The 22,460-nt window shown below is 38.8% G+C and overlaps 1 protein-coding gene across 4 annotated transcripts in view; it reads left to right on the top strand.

Annotated features, from left to right (window-relative positions):
* The window catches only part of LOC5579519 (blastoderm-specific protein 25D), a 99,554-nt gene extending 82,843 nt beyond the window's left edge, over positions 1-16,711 (top strand). For all 4 annotated transcript variants that reach the window (XM_021848238.1, XM_021848239.1, XM_021848240.1 and 1 more), the window contains 3 exons: positions 6,730-7,152; positions 7,219-7,499; positions 15,087-16,711. In XM_021848238.1, the coding sequence (XP_021703930.1) occupies positions 6,730-7,152; positions 7,219-7,499; positions 15,087-15,358 (976 nt within the window). In that variant the 3' untranslated portion in view covers positions 15,359-16,711. The remainder of the gene's footprint in view (positions 1-6,729; positions 7,153-7,218; positions 7,500-15,086) is intronic.
* Positions 16,712-22,460: the final 5,749 nt, after the last annotated feature.

Genomic DNA, 22,460 nt, shown 5'->3' with positions numbered 1-22,460 from the left:
AACTGCTGGGTAAATCTTTGACATTGTCATAGAACTTACTATGGATCCTTACCAAGAAAATTTCAACGAGCACAATAATAATCTTCAAAAATATCGTCAAGAAGACTTCAAGTAACTTGTTGCTGCAAATCACCTACACGTAAATTTCCCGTTGTTCTCTTTCACAAAACGCCAAAGATATCGCGTTTAAATAATATGGTATTCATGACTAAAAGTCCAATACAGCAAAACAAAACTAATCGGAAGACAAATTTGTGGTTTTCAAACATATTTAAGGAATCAACGCCGCCAGCTAAAACGATTGCAAAAGCCGCTGCCGTAAAATATGTTTCGGCGCACACCTTTATAATAATAATATACTTCATCTTTATGTTCAGCGAACGTGAATAATGTAATTCTATTTTTTTGCTGTGGATAACAAATGAACAAATGAGAGACTAACTACTTCAAAACGTTATTTGTTTCGATATTTCTGATTGTTATGAATTGAGTATGAGGGACTTGAAAATTTGCACGTAATTATCTATTTGCCCCACCATGATGGGGTAAGTGGGTTACCCAAGTAACCACTAGCCCGCTAATTCAAACTTACCTAGTAAGCATCTCTGGGCCAATATAAAAAACTAGGAATTTCCAAGCCTCGTTCATTCGATTGTAGTTTGGGCTACAATGAGAATGATATCAACAAATATTTTTCTGAAAATTTCACAGTCGATGATGCTCCTAGACCTTTTATTCACTATCAGACTAGATCACATGGGTTTTCTTTCCGTCCGGTTGAAGAATTTGAAATTATTAATGCTGTACATGAGATCAAGTCGAATGCTACCGGTTTAGATGATATTCCTATTATATTCATTAAGATTATGTTGCCCTGGGTTTGGGATTATATTTTCCAGGGAGCGATGAATTTTGATAATTGATCGCTGTTGTTAGTAGTTTTGATTAGATGTTGGGTAAATTTCAAAGCAATGGCAACCTTTTTATTACAAAATTTAGATTTTATCTTCTGACCTAAAGATTCTGGTTAAACTACTGTACTATGCAGTTGGGCTGCACTACGCTATCACTCATCAAAATTACTTTCACTTCGGGAAAATATAATTTCAAACTGGCGAGAAGATTACAGACTGAGGGTGGGATAGGAGCACAATCAGACCCTTGAATGTGCAATGTGGGGTAGTAATTGGGAATGCCATTGACGGTTTGTAATCTTCTACGAGGTTTTCGAAAACCAACAGGGCGCGTGCACCGGGTTGCGGATAGGAGCAAAGGGAGATCAATAGCATCTACCTAAAATAATAGAGCAAAAAGCCGTTCCATGATTAGGTAATGTTAAGCGATCTTCTATGGTGTTCTAGTACTATAAAATTCTTCACTCACTGGGAATTCTGGCCTTGATAATATCAATAGTGATAAAAACATAAAATAATACCTAATACTTAATAAGTACAATGTAGCTTTAATGTAGTAATAAATGAAATAAAATCAATTTTCTATACTTGACAAGGTTTTGAAGACAATCAATGAGTGAAAGAACTACCTATTAGAAAAGCCACATCAGCTAAGTCTATACATATACAAATGTTGGTCATAGGGTCATGGCGAGCATTCGATATGTATGTCTATGACTGATTCTGATCTAATAGGGGCACTAGAAGACCACGCGGACAATTTCGAAACAAATTATTTTTATACATCGGTCTTACGTTTCGAAAGGCTCAGCTATGCTGCAAAGTAATTTTATAAGTTATTCATTACTGCTGTTTAATTGTTTATAATTCTAACAAAACTACATAATTAACTCATTACTAATCACTGTTCATATATTCTCTTTTTCTCTCCTTCTTATCTGTTGCATGATTATGAGCGTCACTAATATAATGCATGAGCATGCACAATAAGAATAATTTCAGGATTGAAAGCAGTACATGGATACCTGGATAGAATAGCTTCGAAAAGGGCGCTCAAAATATAATATTTCTGGTCAGGGAAGTATTTCATCAAGGGTATGTAAAATTTTTCCATTATTAACACCTAGATCACACAAACAAATGAACTAATATCAAATATTTTTTAAATTTTTTTTATATAAATCAGCATCGTCAATCAGTGTAAAAACAGATAAAGTTTGTAAAGTTATCACCATCGATTAAATTGCGCTCTGTATAGTAATGTTCATTCAGTATCAAAATCTCCTAAAGCGTCGCATTGTGCCATCAGCAGCCCTTAGCATCACTCTCATATTGTTGTTATTTTGTTGTTTATAAAATTTCTAGAAAGCGATCAGCATATTCCTTCTTACTTGTACAATGGCCGATCTATTTGGAATTTTAATAAGTCAAATCAAACTTCAAAACTCAAATTAAATTGCTTTCAGCACATTTACATTTTGCAGCATTAATCGCATTACTGCGTCAAGTCTTCTCCATTCCCTATACCCTACCCCAACCCTTCTTATCCTTTCCGATGGTGTTCAAGTGGTCCGCATAGACTATTACGGCCATTACCTATCCCTTACCCCGGCTTTGGACTGACTTGCGCTCTCATTGCCCCACCAAACGCTGCAAAATGAAAATGAATATATTCATTAAGATTATGTTGCCCCTTATTTTACCATATATTAAGCATTTATTTAATATTATAATTTCTTCATCAAAATTTCCTCGTGGATGGAAAACGGTTAAAATAATTCCTATCCGAAAAAAGCTAATAATGACAAAATTAATAACCTCAGACCTATCAGTATTCTGTGTGCGCTTTTCAAAGTATTAGAAAAATTGTTAAAAGTTCAAATATCTTCTTTTATTGATACCATGAATTTCCTTCATCCCTTGCAATCAGGATTTCATCAGAATCATGGTACAAATACTGCACTTCTTAAAGTTCATGACGACATTTCTTCAGTGATAGACAAAAGGGGCATAGCAATTCTATTGCTTATAGATTTCGCGAAAGCATTTGACCGCGTATCTCATCGAAGGCTTTTGCTGAAGCTAAGCGAATATCTGGTATGCCCCAAGGGTCAATTCTAGGGCCCCTTTTGTTCTCATTATTTATAAATGACTTGCCGTCGACATTGAAATATTGCTCCATACATCTGTTCGCAGATGATGTCCAAATCTATTTATGCGAACGCGACAGTTCGAATTTCTGCAATTTAGCCAATAAAATAAATCATGATCTTCACAATCTTTATCATTGGTCCACACGGAATCTGCTGCCTATAAATTCATCGAAAACGAAAGCCATTTTGATAAGCAGGGGAAGAAGCTTGAATACTATGCCTGATTTATATCTTAATGGTGAAAAATTAAGTTATGTTGAAAGTGTGAATAATCTGGGCATAATATTCAATTCGAATTTAAATTGGGATGATCAAATATGTGCTCAATGTAGAAAAATTTATGGTAGTTTGAAAACATTGTCTTTGACAACCAAACATTTCCATAAATCGACCAAACTGAAACTATTTAAGGCTTTAATCTTTCCTCATTTTATCTATGGTAATTTTATTTATTCAAATGCTTCATGGTCTTCAGTCGATAAGTTGCGACTTGCTTTGAACGCATGCGTTCGGTATATTTTTAACCTAACAAGATTTTGCAGAGTATCTCATTTACATAAAGAATTAATTGGTTGTAATTTTTCTAATTTTTATAGGTATAAATCATACATTACACTGTTCAAATTAATGAAGTTGGAAAAAAACCAGATTATTTAGTTGTTAAGTTACAACCAATGCGAAGTGACAGAAATAGAAATTTTCTTATACCTCAACATCAGTCTGCCTATTATAGCCAATCGCTGTTTGCACGAGGCGTTGCGTATTGGAACCAATTACCCCTTAGTATTAAATCTAGTTTGTCCATATCTAGCTTTAAAAGAGACCTCATGCAGTATTTGACATTATAAATTGGTAAAATTGTGGGATAGCTCAATAAATATGAAAGCATAATTAAAGCAATTGAATCACTGGGTGTAACGATAAAAAAGGCCGTAGCCTTATGTTACATGAATAATACTGAATAAATAAATAAATAAATAAATAATTCGCTTTTTGGCCTTATAGAGTTGTTATACGGCTAATATAAAGCTTGTAAGCTCTATAATAGCCCTTTATGAGCTTAGAGGGCGAATTAAAGTGCTATCTGGTTACTTGGGTACCAATAAAAAAATAATCTATTCTGAAAAATGTGATGTAATTATGTATAGTGAGAATCAGAGTGTCGTATATCTCATGTACCGTAAAATGGGGCGAAAAGAAACACTTTTTTGACATGTTTGAATGTGTACAACTTAAACCGTGTAGATAAAAACTAATTTTATAAGCCTTAAGCGTCTTCCTTTGCTAAGACCTAAATTACTGTTAAAAATAAAAATTATATCGTACAAAGATTTATGAAAATGTTATATGTTTCTACTCACCCCGCAATGGGGCGAATGGAAACACTGTTCAGTAAATATCAACACTTTTTCCATTTAATGGAAAAATTAACACATTTTCAAGTGCATCTTGAAGAAATATCAACATGTATTTACTTAGTGAAGAAAAAAAAAATCATTTTTTTTAAAACCAAGTTAAATTTTCGATCATTTTTGAAATCACCCAAAATGGCGGATGTTTCATGCTATCAAAAATGATTGAGATTTCAATATTTTCTACTTATTTTTTTGATGAAATATGTAGCAAAATTTTTAATTTGAAAATAGTCTAGCGATACTCTGTTGTTATTGAACTAATGGAAAAAAAATATATTTCAGTAGGTTTTTAAAGTTTATCCTTACACAATAGTCGCATTTTTAACTGAAGGTCACTTTGATTCTATTCGCCCCACTTCTTCTATTCACCCCGTTTTACGGTATATCTAAATGAGCTAGTGTGCCATGCGATATTTCATATCGGATTCTACCCCATTACCCCGAATGCCATTTCCAAAATGCCATCACCCCGAATTCCATTACCCCGAATGTACCATTACCCCGAATTCCATCACTCCGAATGCAACTTCCCCGAATTTACAATTATCTTGACATGATGATATTGATGACATTTCCTTACGATTTTGGAATTCTGGGTAATGTCATTCGGGGTGATGGGTCGTTCGGGGTTTTGGAATTCGGGGTAACGGCGTTCGGGTTGATGGCATTCGGGGCAATGGGATCCGGGGTAATGGAGTAGAATCTCATATCGTATCCCACAGATAATTTGAGGTTCGAGAAGCAGATACCATCAGTGCACCAGAATACGCTCATTTAAGGGAAGTTATGTGTCCAAATGTTTATTATAAAATAACTATTGTGTCGATCAAAACATTTTTCATGTCATAATGTAGCTCCAAGTATTGGTAATCAGCGGCAAAATAAAAAGAATTTGAAAAACTTTCATAAAAAAAAATATTAAATTGCATTTGTTACTGCATCTAAGTGTTCCTATTTCCGCTCACGGTAAACAGGTTTCGGGACGAACTTACTAAAAAATACATTATTTCGAATTTCGTTATTTATCCTGATATGTTTTATGGTCAAACCATAGCTACTACTAAAAAATAAAGAAGGCTGTATACTAAAATCGACATTTCTTTGAAAATTTGTTTAATTTTTTGCATGAGCGGTTATTGGAACACACAAAAATACCTAGTGGTCCAATAACCGCTCACGAGATCTTGTGAAAGAATTATATTATCAAATGAAAATAATGTCAGACGACTTCATTTAAAAGTTGTTAATATTGCTAGAATATATCCGAGCGAAAAATGTTGGTTTTGACACGAAAAATCAGTGTTTACACTAGTGAGCGGAAATAGGGGCATGAGCGGATACTGGTACACTGATGGTACGTACAAAATATAACTAGGATATAGGTAAAATAAGTAACTAGGAGCGAGTCTCGAGAGACATCTCGTGAGGCTCGTCACATGCGCTTGCTAGGAGTACTTTCATGTAGTTATGTTCGCCTAGTACAATAACCTAACGGAAGCATACGGTCCTTGAAAGTGCTTCTTCAATGTTAAGCACAAGTGCTACAATCCCTACTGCGTTGAATGAAAATGGCAACCCTTACATACTGCTTGCTTGACTTCTTGCAATATGGTCTCCCTACGGAACAAGTCTATATCGTCAATATGATAAGATTGAAAGAAGGGTGCATCACTAAGAGGGTGGTTCAAAAAATCATTGTGGACCCGCTCATTCGATTCTAAGTATCCTCCCAAAATTTGAGCTCATTTGGACGAAAACTGAGAATGCACAGCCCTTACAAAGTTTGTATGGGAGTTACAATGGGAAAAGCAAGCACTGACATCTCAATGTACCTATCCTTGAAAAAGTTCAGCTTATATTTTACAGACATCCAAACATTTTTTTTTAAGAATTCCATGGGATATAATCATTCAATGAACTCTTTAAATCTTCGGAGTAATATCTGAAACTTTGGTAAACATTTCTGTTGAAATTTCTGTAGAAAATTGTCTGACTTTATTCTTTTAGGAATCAAACTTTTATCTGCTGGTTCGTATTGGGTTTTGTTTTCTCGATTCCTGTTTGGTGTTTACTGACGATCTGTTTTTGGTTCTTGTTTTGTCTCTTCTCGGTTACTGTTTGGTCTCTTTATTCAGACAAGAGGTCTCTATTTTCAAGACACTCAGACGCTACCTGCCCGGCAGTTAGGCCCCTTTCAAATGTTCCGCTAGTTATAACTGAATGTTTAACGTTTCAACATGTTTCCAGAGCTACGCCACCACGTGTTGATACGCCTGAAATGGAGAGCCCCGCCAGTTCACCAATCAGCTATCTATGGAATCAGAGCACCATCCAAGCTCCAGCCACACGGGACTACCAGAATCCGAACTGGTGCAAGCCACTGAAAGCGAGCAGTATTCCGCTTGAAACGAATCTTGTTAATAACGATGTGAACGAATCGTTACCTCAATCCAAAATGGCTGAAGAACTGAAAGGCGATGCCGACGACTCCGCATTCGATCGTACGATATCCCCAATTCAGAAACCTATCTCGAAAGAACTTATGGCCACATCTACGCCTTGTGTTGCAACAGCAGCAGCAGCTGAAAGTCAAGAACTGGTGGATTGTTCCGACGTGTGCTCGGTAAAATCAGCTCGAAGCACTCACAGTTTAGCCTCCACGCATAGCATGTAAGTTCTGAGATATCTTAAACACAATGAAAATCTAATGTTTCACGTTTTTCTCCCCATGTTTAGTCACAAATCCGTTTCACAAACGGACGTCGCCTCGATCAACCAGGAGCAGTTGAAACTGCTGGAGCTGCAGGACGAGATCAAAGAGCTGACCCACCAGCGAGACTGTCTGAAGATGGAGTTCCAGCAGTTGAACGAAGTGAAGCCGATATTGGCGCGGAGCTACTCCAAAACGGCGGCTCATCCAAACCTCACGCAGAAGGTTCAGCACCTGGAGCAGAAGAACCGGCAGCTGCATGCGATGATGAAACAACAGCAGCACCACTCGGAGCAGATTCTGGAACGTGAGTACTTTTTTTTGTAGAAAGTTTTCATCCCTTGTTCTGTTTGATCCTTCGACCTTGACGCTTGCTCCTACGAGGGCAGGATCGAACATGTCGCGCGTCGGTCGGAAAAAAGTGAAAAAGTGAATCGGTCCGCCAGTTCTGTTTGATCCTTCGACCTTGACGCTTGCTCCTACGGGGGCGAGTGATGAGGGTAGGATCAATCGTGTTGCACGCCGCTCGCGTGGCAAGAAGGAATAGTGTCGCGGGTCGCAGAACGCGTTAGTAGTGTTTGATCCTTTGATCTTGTCGCTTGCTCCTATGGGGCGAGTGACGAACACTTGATCGGCGTTCAATGCGTTTATCGAGTAATATCGCGAATCCGGTTAAGCGCATTCATTTCAAATTATATATTTATCGTTTACCATAACGAAGCCCTCTCCCATATCCAAACTCCCAGTGTTTACTTGTGGAAGTGCAGAGGACTCCTCGGCTTCCATAAAGCAAGTAACACGTCAACATTTCCCTCCCATCCCCAAATTGACCTGCATTCGGACGCAGCCGGCGCCGTTATTGTTTATTATAATGAGAGCACCAGTACTCACACATTGAGGATGCTACTCATCCCGAGTAGCGTCTGTTGGTTCCTTGTGTAAGTACAGCTGTTCTTGCAATAACGGAGTGTGAACCTCTAACCATGACAAACCAAACTAATCGAGCCCCAGCCTTTTCCAACCACGACTTGAATGACAGGCAACCGAATAACGACTAACTGCCCCGTATTTTATCCAAGAGTGGTAGTAGACTGAGCGATGACTTAACACATAGACTACAGACTCGATTAGCCAGTCTAGGGATGTGCAAAATAATTACTACAACCAGAATATAGTCTCTACAGGCCTCATTTAGACTTATACTGGCTTACATTCGGCCATCCTGCTTATCTCCGTCTCGGAGATACGCTCTACGGATTATTGCCTAAAAGTTGTTCTGTATCGTATTGACAATTCTTCACGTTCCATTGTCAATGCTTAGTAACTCACAAGATCCGTTACTATGTATAATTTTATAGAAGTACAGCCAATTAACAGCAACTCACAAAGAACCGTTACTGATCAGCCGTTGCCTTTGGCCTCCAAAATGTCACGTGGTAAGACATCACCAACTAAAACTACTCTTCACATAACTCAAGATACCACTCCTGTGTATAGCAAGCGTGTTCTTTCCGCATTATTTTTTTTTCAATCTAAGCAACCAACGTTTGAACAAAAACAGTTTTTTTTATTAAATTCAAAACAGATCGATAACAAATTAATCGTTTAATTATGTTGAACTCTCCAACACCTTTTAGCATCCTTGTTACTTCGTGGCTGTGAATAAAGTTTATCAAATAATAATTAATAATCATATACTTTTGACTATCTGCAGGTTTGTACCTGGTTCAATCCCCGTTGATTTCGCTGTTGTCTTCCTCACAGACTTCTGGAAAATCATCTTCTGGCGGATGACCCCACAACTTGATCTTGTCCGCTGCATACACCGATTCAAATGGTTTCTGCGTTACTTGTGTAGCAGGAGTATCCTTGACTACATATCGGTCGGCATCAAGAACTTTATCGATCACGTAAGGGCCACGGTATCGTGGCATCAATTTCCGAGATCCACCGTCAGCTGGAGGCTCATAACGCAGAAGAACCAAATCACCTTCTTTATACGACTGAGGAGCTTTGTGAGAAGCGTTATACCGTTCAGCTTGTTGTTTAGAGTTGCGAGTCATTCTTTCAAGAGCCTTTTGTCTTATTTCTGGAAGCAGCTCGTTATCCTCAACGATATCGGATTCATCCCGTAATGCATTAAGCAGCTTATTGCTGAATATATTTCGTGGACGGTAACCAAGCAGTAAGACTTGCGGACTCTCTCCGTGGTTCGATTTTTCATAGTATTCATAGCCCATTGAACAGCAGGTAGATTCAAATCCCAATCACGTTCGTCCGTGTCCGTAGAAAAGCATTTCAACGCATTAGTTACGTACTGGAAACACCTCTCTATTTGTCCATTCCCTCTAGGTGTTTTCGCTGCTACTGGTGAATGTTTAATATCTCGTTCCTCACAGAATTCGGCGAACGTCTTTGCCATGAATGCGACTCCTCTGTCCGTCACAAGAATCTTGGGTGTGCCAAAATACTGTGAAATTTCCTTCAGTACTGAAATCACTCCAGTTGTATTGCAAGTTTTAGTGGGGCGCAAAATAATGAATCTTGTGAAGGCATCGATGATACCGAGGACCTGAGTATTCTGTCGTTTACTTTTAGGAAAAGGGCCACAATAGTCAGCATGGATTACCCAGAAAGGAATAGGTTGCTTCAGGTGAGTATGAATAGTAATCCGCGTTTCGTCAAGTCCCCGCTTGTTCGCTGCGCACTCAATGCAACATTTTACGTACTGTCTTATGAAAGCATTCATATTTTCGAACCAGAAGTCCTGATTCACCAACTCGGTCGTTTTCTCTATACCCGGATGCCCCATATCATCGTGCAACGACTTCACAACATGGAAGCGTACTTTCGTTGGCACAACAAATTTCAATCCATTTGGAGTTATACGAAAAATGCGACCGTTAACCTCTTCATAGTTCTTGACGATATCCTTCTCGGGTATCAACAATCCCTCTAACATTTTTTTTACCTTGCAGATTTTTCCATCTTGTAGTTGAAGTGCAGCAACCCAATCGAAGCTATCCACATTTATCGCCATGACTCGTTCAGTTTCTTCAGTAGGTCGTAGGGGAACGTGGGGCAAGATGAGCACCCGGGGCAAGATGAGCACCCCTTGTTTGTGCCATTCTAACCAAAATTTTTCAACAAATTATTAGGGGTCCTGATCAATATCATCAAATTGATATGCTGACCATAAATTTCAACTAAAAAATCAACAACACAACGTAAATATTTTCAAAAATACATAGTAGTCCAAACATTTACCTCTTCATATAAGATTTGATCATTTAATAGTTATATTTTTGTTGCGTAAACAAATTCATTCAGACGTTTTTGCCGTATAGTTATAGAACAATCTTCTGTAGATAATCTGGAGCAGATTTTTATCAAATTTAAAAACATATTTCAATTGTTTTGATTATATTAATAAGTTTGCACCCTTAGGGGCAAGATGAGCACCATGTTCAAAATAAAGTAAAAGTGTGAAATTATAGAACCACATGTAGCTGTGGGCTTGACTTATGGTATCCGCTTTGTCAAAACTATTTTTCTAAAAAAAATATGTTAACTAACAAATAGTTTAATCGATTTTTAAGTAAAATCTTGGCAATTTATTAAAAATTATTTATTTTCTGATAAAAGCTTAAAAAAATAAGCTAGTTAAAGATAAATACCATCAGAAATTGAAGATAACATCCTCGGATATTGCAAGCATTGATAAATAATAGTTTTCTTTAGTAAATTTAATCTTTTTATGGGGGTGCCCATCTTGCCCCGGAGTTTTTTTGACCGATGATAAAAAAGCTATTTTTTAAAGTGTTATTTGCAAAACTATTTATCACTTTTTAGAACTTTTTATGGTTGGAGGTCAAAGTAATAATGTAAAAGGTAAGGATGGCTGCCAATTTTACCAAAATAAGAACGTTTAAATAGACTTAAATCGCACTTATCCTTAGGGTGCTCATCTTGCCCCGCCTGACCCTACTACATTTCGGCTGAGACTATCAACATGGTTCATTTGCCGTCCAGATCGAAATTTCAAATCAAAAGAGAACTCTTGAATTGTTAACCACCATCGAGCTATACGAGGATTGAGTTCTTTCTTAGCTCGCGTTAAAGCTAGCGACTGGCAGTCTGTGTAAACGGTGAAGTGTTTGTTAAGCAAGTAGTAACGACATTTTTTCAAACTTTCAACTACGGCCAAAACTTCTAATTCATAGCTGTGATATCGGGATTCTGGATCGGTTGTAGCTCTACTGAAATACATTACTGGTTGAGCTTCGTGTTTCTCATTGACCTGTATGAGAATTCCTGCTAACCCAAAGCTACTCGCGTCGCAATGAACTTCATGTTCAAGACTGGGATTGTACAAAGCCAGAACCGGCCGCCTAGTTAATGCAAATTTCAGATTCTGGAATGCATTCTCCTCCACTTCACCCCAAACAAAGGGAACCTTACCAGTAAGCCTTGTGAGCAGAGCTGCTATTTGACCGTAATTTTGTACGAAGCGACGAAAATATCCTGTGAGACCCAAAAACTGTCTAACGCCTCTTGGATCAACAGGAACAGGAAACTTCTCAACGGCTTCAGTTTTAGTTTCTCCAGGACATACACATCCCTCCGTGACGACATGTCCCAGATATTCTAACGATGTTTTGAAGAATTCGCATTTACTCACCTTAAGCGTCATACCTGATTTTGAAACCTCGATAAGAAAGCGTTCAAGTAGTGCCAAATTTTCTTCCTCCGTCTTGGTGGCAATCAGGACGTCGTCGAAATAGAATGAAATACCCTCTTCTTTCAATGGCTCAATGATTTTGCTCATCGTTCGGCAAAATACACTGACGGAGTTGGAAAGACCAAATGGCACACGCTTGAATTGATATTGACCATCCGGTGTAACGAAGGCGGTGTATTTGCGGGAGTCCTCAGCAACGCCGATTTGAAGGTAACCATTCATCATATCCAACAATGTGAACACACGTTTGCCGCTCAAATTGTTGATCTCTTCTTCTACGAGATTGCTGGGAAAATATTCCTTTACGATGATGGCATTAAGCATACGGTAATCCACGCACATCCGATATCCACCAGTGCGTTTTGGTACGATTACTACTGGGCTGGCAAACTCAGACGTTGACTCCTCTATAATGTCGTTCTCGAGAAGGTCTTTTATTTCGTTCTGCAAGTATTTGCGCTGACCGTATGCAACCCTATAGGGAACATGTCTTACCACCTTATCTTCCTTGAGTGAGATGCGCATTGTTTCGATATCCGTGTAACCGATTTCCTTGAGGTCCAATGCGAAACAATTACGATAACGATTAACCAGTTCAACCAGTTGTAACTTTACGTTTTCGGGTGAAGCCGGTTCAACATTCAGATCGTCGATTGCCAGTGGTGGTCGAACAGTATTCCCGGATTTCACTTTCTCAACGATCGATGATTTCTCACATTGGATGGTCAGTGTATCTGCTGTCTTCAACACACTTACGCCTGCTTTACGGAAGAAATCATCCCCTACTAGGATGTCATACTGCATTACATCATCTGGAACAACTAGAATCCTCAGTTCATTCACGATTCCATCTATTTCGATATTTTCCGTTACAGCTCCAACTGTTACGCACACACCACCAGCAAATCCTTTGAGCAGTGACCTCTCATATTCAACATTAATCGCCAGTGTCCTCGCAATATGTACTTTCATAAGCGTTCTCTCACTACCTAAGTCAATGAAGGCAGTAAGCTGAAATCCTTTGATGATAGCGATTTTTTGTGTAAACCACATTGTTTACATGGTGGCGCGGTTCTGTACCACCTCGGAACGAAAATCCTTGCGTTGAGGGCATTTGCGCGCGAGATGGTCCTCAGATCGGCAAATAAAGCACTGTCTTTTCTGACTTGTCGGAGTTTGTGTCAGCTTCCTCGACGAACCTGGCTGCGGATCAGTGCTGGCTGGAGTCTTGTTTTGGTTAACAGTGTCAACACGACTGTTATCCGCATTCTGGCGTCCATTGATTTTCGACCGATTGTCTTGTTCATCCCAAATCGTCCAGCGTTAGCAGCATCTCGCCTTTCTCCATCCTTCGTCGCTCGTTCTACCCGGATCAATGCATTCAGGAACTGCGGCAGAGTAACGGCTGGATCCTGCGCCATGACGGCACGAGTCGAAGCATACGGAAGGCCTTTAATCAAATAGTGTTTGATCAAATCATCCGACAGTCTTATCTTCCGACCCAAGGCGACTGTTTCGTGAAAATAAGATTCCACTGATTGGTCTGGCTTTCGTTTCAAACTGAGAAGTTTTTTGTGAATTCCAGCCGTGTCAACGACAGTGGGGAAATTTTACAATAACCTCATTCTGAAGAGCTCCCAAGTGCGAAGCTCTTGCTTACAGCCATCAAAACAAAACTTTGCTGGCCCTTTGAGGCGCATGCAGGCATACAATAGTGTCCGTCTCGGGTCCCATCCGAAGATCTCTGCCATGGAATCTACTTCGTTGAGCCACTCTTCTGCGGATTGACCACGATTCGTGTCTGGATCAAATTCGGATATGATCGCCTCCACCTCGTTTGAGCGCATCGCGAGGCCTCCATCTTGTTCGTCTCGATGGTTAACTCGTCTCGGATGACGATCATAATCAACACGCACACGGTTCATGTTGACTATTTAAATAATTGATTATTAACGGTAACCAAGCAAAATCATTTTTCAGGACTTACCAGTAGCTGTAACTGATTTGTCGTATACGTAGAAAACAAGAAGCTTTGGCTAACAATGGCCGATGACAGGCTAAAACAATCGAAGTGAATTTATCTTTAAGCGATTTGTTCTGAGGCGAATTCATAAAACACTTACAATAATTTTCTTCGGAAGAAATCTTGTTCACTACACAAGAGTATTCTTTGCTAGCTCTACTTTTTATCAATTTAATTTTGCACAGTAATCGCGAAGCGTCCGATCGACTGACGAAATATTTTAGCAATGGCGTCTTTTTGCATTTTCGAACTAACGTACTCGATAAATTTCACCAATACATCATCGCTTAACGTTTTTGCATCACACACATTCCTCCATAGTCTCATTACATCCATGGGCGGCCGCCACATACACAAACACACATACTTTTCAACAAACAAATAAATGACAATTAAAACACGATGAACACATGTGATAGTTTATGAATTTTCTCTTATCAGATTCACCGGAAGTCAACACATGCGCAATTATTTGCACATTTTTCTTACCCATACAATACAATCCCATAATGAATGGCGTGCCGATTGTAATCCAATATGTAGCGTGTAAACTCGATCTAGTCATAAACCTTCCACTTCTGCAACATATATCATACTTACAATTACACTTTCCTATGTAATTCGCAAAATGATCGTGCGAATCGAATCCCACTTCTGAAATGTGAACCTCTAACCATGACAAACCAAACTAATCGAGCCCCAGCCTTTTCCAACCACGACTTGAATGACAGGCAACCGAATAACGACTAACTGCCCCGTATTTTATCCAAGAGTGGTAGTAGACTGAGCGATGACTTAACACACAGACTACAGACTCGATTAGCCAGTCTAGGGATGTGCAAAATAATTACTACAACCAGAATATAGTCTCTACAGGCCTCATTTAGACTTATACTGGCTTACAGGAGTAGCAACTGCGGGCGGTCGTCAATCATGCTCATGCTCATGCTCATGCTTTTGTAGAAAGTTTTCATCCCTTGGTAAAGTGGAGCAGATTTTTTTTTTTCATCAAAGATATATGGCCCTGGTTAACTATATAAAAAAATCAAATCAGAACCCTTGTTCATTAACGCATTAAAAGAAATATACCCTCCATTCAACAATTACTTTCCTTCTTTTTTGCTCTACAGGAATCTGGATCCAACAGCGCAGCGAGATCGCCGAGCTGCGCAATCAACTCGACGCCCAGAACATGATAATCGCCGACCAAGCGTCCCGACTGGCCAACAACGACCAGCTGGTGCGGGAACTGTACGTGGAAAATGGCCGACTAGTGGCGCAGGTCCAACGCCTGGAACAGCAAAAGGCCCGGGCTACCATGCTGCAGCTTTCGCAGGCCACTTCCGCCGGTGGCCACTGCCATGCGGGCCAGCTGAGCGGATTCGTACCTGGGATGCCCTAGCGCCAGCGGTTGCCCATCATTGGCGTAGGGCGAGAGTGTTTTAATGTGTCATAATCGATTGCGTTTTTTTTACTAACGAGCGTGAACCACAATTTACCTGTTGATCTGTAGAGGGAAAGCATGCAACATTACGCACCAGAAACCAAAACCAGAGGAGGAGAGTATAGTTTGATTGATTATGATAACTTAGAAATTTATTTATCGATGAGACGGATTGTTTCTTCGTGGGAATGAAACGAGTCTGGTCCGAATTGTACAACAATTCAGCAATTCGTATTGTAATAATATATTCGCAAATATTTATTTTACCTGATTAGATAGAATCAATTCCAGCTATTCAAACTATATTAGGAAAAACCTAAATGCCAAGCAAAAGCAACGTAGGTCTCTAGAAAAGCAAACACTCGTCACATTTATACTCGATTTCTTATAAATCTGATCGTAGGCTTCGTCTTAAACTCATCTAGTGCTGCACTTTTTTTGTTATTGCACCACTTAGGTATCAATAGACCTTTCGAAGCTGACCAAGCACTTTTCCGAGCGTATTTTCTCCTCTTTCGTTCGAATCAAACCAACTTTTGCCTTCTGTACCTACTAACGTGTGCAACATGGACTGAAACTATTTTCTATTAGTCTGAAAATAGAACCGAAAAAAGACATTTGTTTTTACTTATCATTGCGAATTGATATGTGGTTGATATTTTTTACAATCTTTCGATACCCGCATCGCAAATCGGAGCGCTTTTCAGTGTAGAAATACATGATCGATATTAAAAGACATAGGTATAGTTGCAGCAAAATATCACTTTTAGATGTGTAGAGTATATCGCTGTTGTCCAAGAAGTAAATATAGAAACTCGATGATTAGAAGAGCACTGGCCTTAACTGTGAAACGCGTTAACTATTGTCTTACACCTTTCCTCCAACTAACACGGTTCCTAACACCATTCCTAAAACAAACTTACACTCGAACAGAGAAACGACCTATCTGCGGAATGAATCCTAAACAAGAAAACAACGCGCACTAAGAAACAGAACAGGATTGGTTTATGAACAGAAATGATATGATTATTTACAATATTACGTAGAATAGCATGCAGAAGAAAAAAAAAATACAGAGAACAGGACTTATTTGCGTCGTTTCACAGTTTGAAACTCGGAAAACACTCCTCAATCGGCAGAACATTCGTGTCAGAAGATAAGGTTCACAGTGTGTGTGAACTTACCGAGAGATCTACCAAGAGATAGAAGACATTTTTGTTCGCAATCTATGTAGGTTTGTAAATTAGGTATAATTGTAAAAAGAAGGAAATATGTCATTTAATAAAATATTGCCTTTAAATGATCTGAAAATCAGAGAAGTTTTATTCGAATGAGAACTTTTCGTTATTCGTTTCGTTCTTGCTTGTTATAGATTGGGTTCCAAGAGATTTTCAGCGAGATTGAAGGCCATTTCTGTATGATGTATATTTGTTCATACATTTTAAACAGTCAACTCTCCATAACTCGATATTGAACGGACCATCGAGTTAGGAAGGTATCGCACGCTATGTCTGAAACAGAAGATTATAAAACTCGAATGTACATCGATTTTTTTCTTGCAAAAGATCAGTATTCGACCTATATTTTCATAATCGGATGGTTTCAAAATGTTCTATCCGCGAAATTTTGTACATTCATCTTATATGCTCCAAAATGGGTCACAAAACGGAATTTCTATGGATTTTAGTATTGAAAATAGCTAAAAAGTGGTGAAAAATCGAAATTTCCTCGGCAGAGTATTTTAAAACCTTATGATTATGAAAATATTAGCTGAATCTCTAGCGAGAAAATATCCGATGTACACTCGATTTTTATATTCTTCTATAGCAGGGCTGCCCAACGTACGGCCCGCGGGCTAATTTTGTACGGCCCGCAGAGGGCTCGAAGATTCTTCTCATATTTGGCCCTTTGACTATTGTACCAATCCAAAGTTAGAACATACCAAGACTATTTAATTTTCAATTTAGTTTCAGCCTTATATTTAGCATGGTAATTATTTAAACTGCTTTGCTTTTTTTTATTAAATCTTTGAGATACTTAATTTTATGAACGATTCAAATTCTAAATCTCAAACTCTGGGTGTTTGGACAATGTTTCTACCATGACTTCCATCAACATACAAAAACATGCAGCCTGAACAAAAATTATGGACTAAAAACTAAAGGCTAAATTTTGATACATAATTTCACTGAATTAAAGGCTAGTATTCTCACAGATTATTGAAAATAAATTCACGTAATTCACACCGAATTATTGACAGGATTATAAAAAAAAAACATGCTTTTAACAAAATTTTGAACGGGATTTGTTTGAAACTCTGCAAACGACTTTCATGGATAAAATTGGCAAGATTCTCACTGAATTTTGTTTAAGAGTCTGTAGACTTTTCGCCAGAATTTTCATCGCATTCAAAACATAATTTTCAAAAATTTTGGGCAAGATTACAATATTTTGCTGTGTTATATTTTGCCAGAATCTTAATGAACTTGCAATAAAATTTTGAAAAAAATTTCTTTTGAAATACTTTTTTAGCATTCTCAAAGATTTCAAGAATGCATTTCAAAATGACTATTGAGTGAGATTTTGAAGGAGTCCTAACCACGATTCTTGTGAAATCCTGGACTTCTGACCAAGATATTGTGAAAACTTGATCAGGATTTCAGCCCATCCCGGGTCATGCTAACAACACTAGGTTGGATTCTAGCAGAATTCGGATTAGGATTTTTATAAAATCCTGGTTATTCTCACAGGTACCATGCTTCTGGGGTAGATTCAATATTCTGGATTAGATTTCCAAAATTTGTGTAAAGGACTTTCACAATATTCATCAGAATGCTTTGCAGCAATTATCTTTTTTTTTCGATTTCTTCAAATTAAATTTACTTTATTCTCTGATTTTTGACAGATTATGTGAACTTCATTTACTAACTTTTGTGGCCCACGACACAAAATTGTTTCTGCGATTTGGCCCGCGGTTCAAAAAGGTTGGGCAGGCCTGTTCTAGAGCAACAACTTAGCCAACCGATACACCTGGAGATCACCACAGCAGACAGATTCAAAAATCAACCATGTTCTGATTGATGGACGGCACTCCTCCGACATAACCGACGTCAGAACCTATCGTGGCGCTAACATTGACTCCCACCACTACCTGGTGATGGTGAAACTGCGCCCAAAACTATCCGTCATCAGCGTGACTGAAACAATCGGATGTCGCCAATACGTACGCGCAACATCTCGAGGCAGCGTTGCCGGATGAGGGCGAGCTTGCTTGGTACTCACCTATTCCGAGACAAAAAGCGCCGCCTGGAAGAGGTATAATGCCAAGAGATGGAGTTGCTGGTCTCAAGAAACGCGGAAGTTCTATTAGAAGCTCAACACATCCCGCAAAGGCGAGCTGAAATGTGCCGGGATAAGGATGGGAGCATCTTGACGGACGGACGCGAGGTGATTGAAAGGTGGATGCAGCACTACGATGAACACTTGAATGGCGCAGGGAACATAGGCACAGAAGGTCAGAATGCAGACCAATTGATGGTGCATTTAAGGTGATTATAAAACGAAGCCAAACTTTTAATTTTCAAGTGCACAAGACTAGAGAATCTAACAACAGTTCGCGTTGAAAATCGATCAAATTGCTTGCTTGCTGGTGGTGACCAATGGGATAAATTTCCAACGCTGTTTGGTTCTCCTTGGACATAGGCACAACCTTGTGATCAGCTTGATTGCTGTCAGGTCCTGGGGCTTAAATGTATCTTTACTCTGAAGAGAAAGATGCACACTAGTGGTGCTATTGGTGATGGGAGTCAGAAGTGTTTCAAACTTAAACACTTTGATGAAAATAAATCTTCGAGCTGTTTAGTAGAATACCTATAAGTAGATGAAAAACCCGAATTTAGTACTATACCATTTAATTCCACTAGAGTTTGTATCCTTTGACAGATACGCGTATTTCGACCTCAACTGTAAGGCCGTCTTCAGTACTAGACTCGACTCGACAAGTTTTGACATTATGTTTTAAACATGTGATTACGTCCTCTTCCCTATCTTGTTACCATTCTGGTACGTTTACCCTATAACATTAATCCTGAGCTAGAGAAACAGTAGGAGAGAAAATATTTGTTTTGCCATACTAGAATTCGCAATGAATCAGATATAGGAAACATATGTACTGCCGTTATACGCATAATTGTCCCATGTTCCAAAATATGCAATCGAGAAAAACGCGTTTAAAGATTTTAACACATATAGGCCTCGTATTGACCAGGTGTGTGGTAAATTGAATTGAAATCTTCACAATAGTATAAAGAATAGCGTGTTTATTAGAGTCAAGAGTTTGTATTATGGGAATAAAGTAAATTTAGCTACGAAATTCAAAGTGGGACTGTTATGCCTAGAAATACGGGGTTTTTGGTGAATTTCTACACATAACAGTCCCACTGAGAGTAGTGACCAATTATGTGCTAAACATACTGCTGTGGATGACCGTTCTTACGTATAGATTGTACCGAATGTAGAGGACGTATATCCTCAAGACTATGTTAAGGCACCTAATGAAGGCTCAAGTGACATGTGCCATACGGAGCCACGTGTGGAGAAGTGAAAAAAAAAACGATTTTATAGTTTCCAAATTTGGGATGGAAAGCAAAGTTTTCTGTATGTGTGATAGTGAGAAAATGTATGAGTTAGTGAAAGAAAGAGTGGATGAGTAAGTAAGAGAGTTTATAAGATGTAATAAATTCTTAAATCGACTCTTCCAGCTGCAGGCTTGACAGAAACTCATCTGCGAATTCAAGGTAAATCTGCCGAGTAAATATTTAACTCAAAATTCACGACACAAATCTTCACACGATTTGACATTTCTTTGGACTTTGTTTCCAATACATATCATGATATTTTTGATACATCGCAAATTAAGTTTTAGAACCACCAACATCTTTGCAACTTGCACCGAAGAGCCAACTATGCGGAATAACCCAGTATGTGGCCAGGTCATCCTATTCTTTTTTTGACTTGACTATGACTTCATCAAGTTTGATATGTCGCAAGATAGGTCTCAAGACCGCCAATATAATGGCTACTTCCTCTGGGGAACAGGGTATCCAAAACAACCTGGCATGTTATCAAGTCATCCAGGAACCTTTGAATTACCCTTTTTTAGCCTTAATTTGTGAATTTATGAAGTTTGATGTTGCCAGCTAGGTTTCAGAACCGACAGTTTAGAGGCCATTTCCCCCAGGAAACCGGGAATTCAGAACAATCCGACATGTGGTCAAGTCATTCAAATACATTTGAACCACCTGTAGACCTAATTTGCAAATTCATGAAAATTGAAATGTCGTGAGCCAGGTCTCAGATTCGCCAATATAATGGCCACTTCCACCAGTGAACCGGTATTCGGAACAACCCAGCATATGGCCAAGTCATCCAAAAATGGTCGAACTATTTTTATTTGGACTTGGTTTGCTAAATTATTCCTCGTGATGAATCCAAAATTACGGTGAATTTCTAATCGATGACGGCGGTTCAAAATAATTGAAAAAAATTGTGATTGACCCTGAAAATTCAACTGAAATTCATTGAAAAACCGATGGGAAATAATATTATTAAATTAAAAATTTCAATCAAATTAGACTTCAGATTCGCATGAATGACGAATGGATCCCGATAATACAAACACATAAAACGGGTTGTGTTCCACATGGGATGTAAAGTCAACGTAAGAAGAATGTGTTCCACATGGGATGTAAAGTCAACGTAACGATTTTTACAAACACCAGCTAATTCAAAATTTAATTCGGGGCCCAGATAGCCGTAGCGGTAAACGCGCAGCTATTCAGCAAGACCAAGCTGAGGGTCGTGGGTTCGAATCCCACCGGTCGAGGATCTTTTCGGGTTGGAAATTTTCTCGACTTCCCAGGGCATAGAGTATCTTCGTACCTGCCACACGATATACACATGCAAAAATCGTCATTGGCATAGTAAGCTCTCAGTTGATAACTGTGGAAGTGCTCATAAGAACACTAAGCTGAGAAGCAGGCTCTGTCCCAGTGGGGACGTAACGCCAGAAAGAAGAAGAAGAAGCTAATTCAAAACTCACAACTGAATATTTTGTTCAAGATTAGCGCAGCGAATTGTATAGTGTGACAGTTATGCGTAGAAATACAGTAGAGGGACAGTTATAACTATACAATATAATATGCGTGGAAATTCAACAATGGGACAAATTGACTTGGCTTGCCTTTCATTGATTTTCCGAACAAAGTTAATTTTTGATAAGTGTTTTCTTAACTATACTTAAAAATAAACTGTTTGATGACAAAAAGTCAAAATGCACAAAAAGTAACATGGGACAATTATGCGTATAACGGCAGTGTATAAAAGTTATAAAATTCAAATATATAGGTAAGCCACTTCCAGTAAGTCAATTATTAGTACACCCAACATATTCAACATTTTACATGACAACACTAACAGCGGGATGACATAAGGATTATGTGGGCGTTGAAATTAAGAAAAAGATATGGGGAAAGGGTTTGTTGAACAGTGAGGGCTCGGAGAAGTGGTCAGCAAATATGTTCAGAGCACAAGATCGGTCTTTTCATCTTGAACTTCCAAAGTGATCACATCGTAAAGAAACAAGTTAAGTCAATTGCCAATAAGCCAAGTGAGAAATAGTGAATCTTGTGCATTAAGAAAAGTTGAGACAGGTATGATCTCCGAACTACCTTTAGTAGAGAGACCTAATCCTCAGATATTCCTCCTCCGTGCCCCATTAGGACCCATTGATTCCCGGCTAAAAGTTCTACAACAAAAAGCCACCAAGTAGATCGGCATAGCCGCCGGTTAGACAATAGGCATAACCGACCAACCCGCCATCTTGGTCTGGAGACCACGCGACAGCATCATCCCACGCCGAACCGCCCACCAATCCGTATCGCCCCGACGATCCCGTCATAGCTGGTCAGCATACACTACACCTCACACACGTCACAAAAAGAAGGTAATAAATCTGTATAAAAGTTAACAGTGTCATTGTGTTACTTTGTTCCCTGATCAG

Source organism: Aedes aegypti, chromosome 2 (assembly GCF_002204515.2).
Source record: "Aedes aegypti strain LVP_AGWG chromosome 2, AaegL5.0 Primary Assembly, whole genome shotgun sequence".
Lineage (NCBI taxonomy): Eukaryota > Metazoa > Arthropoda > Insecta > Diptera > Culicidae > Aedes > Aedes aegypti.
This window is presented reverse-complemented; position numbering and strand designations above follow the sequence as displayed.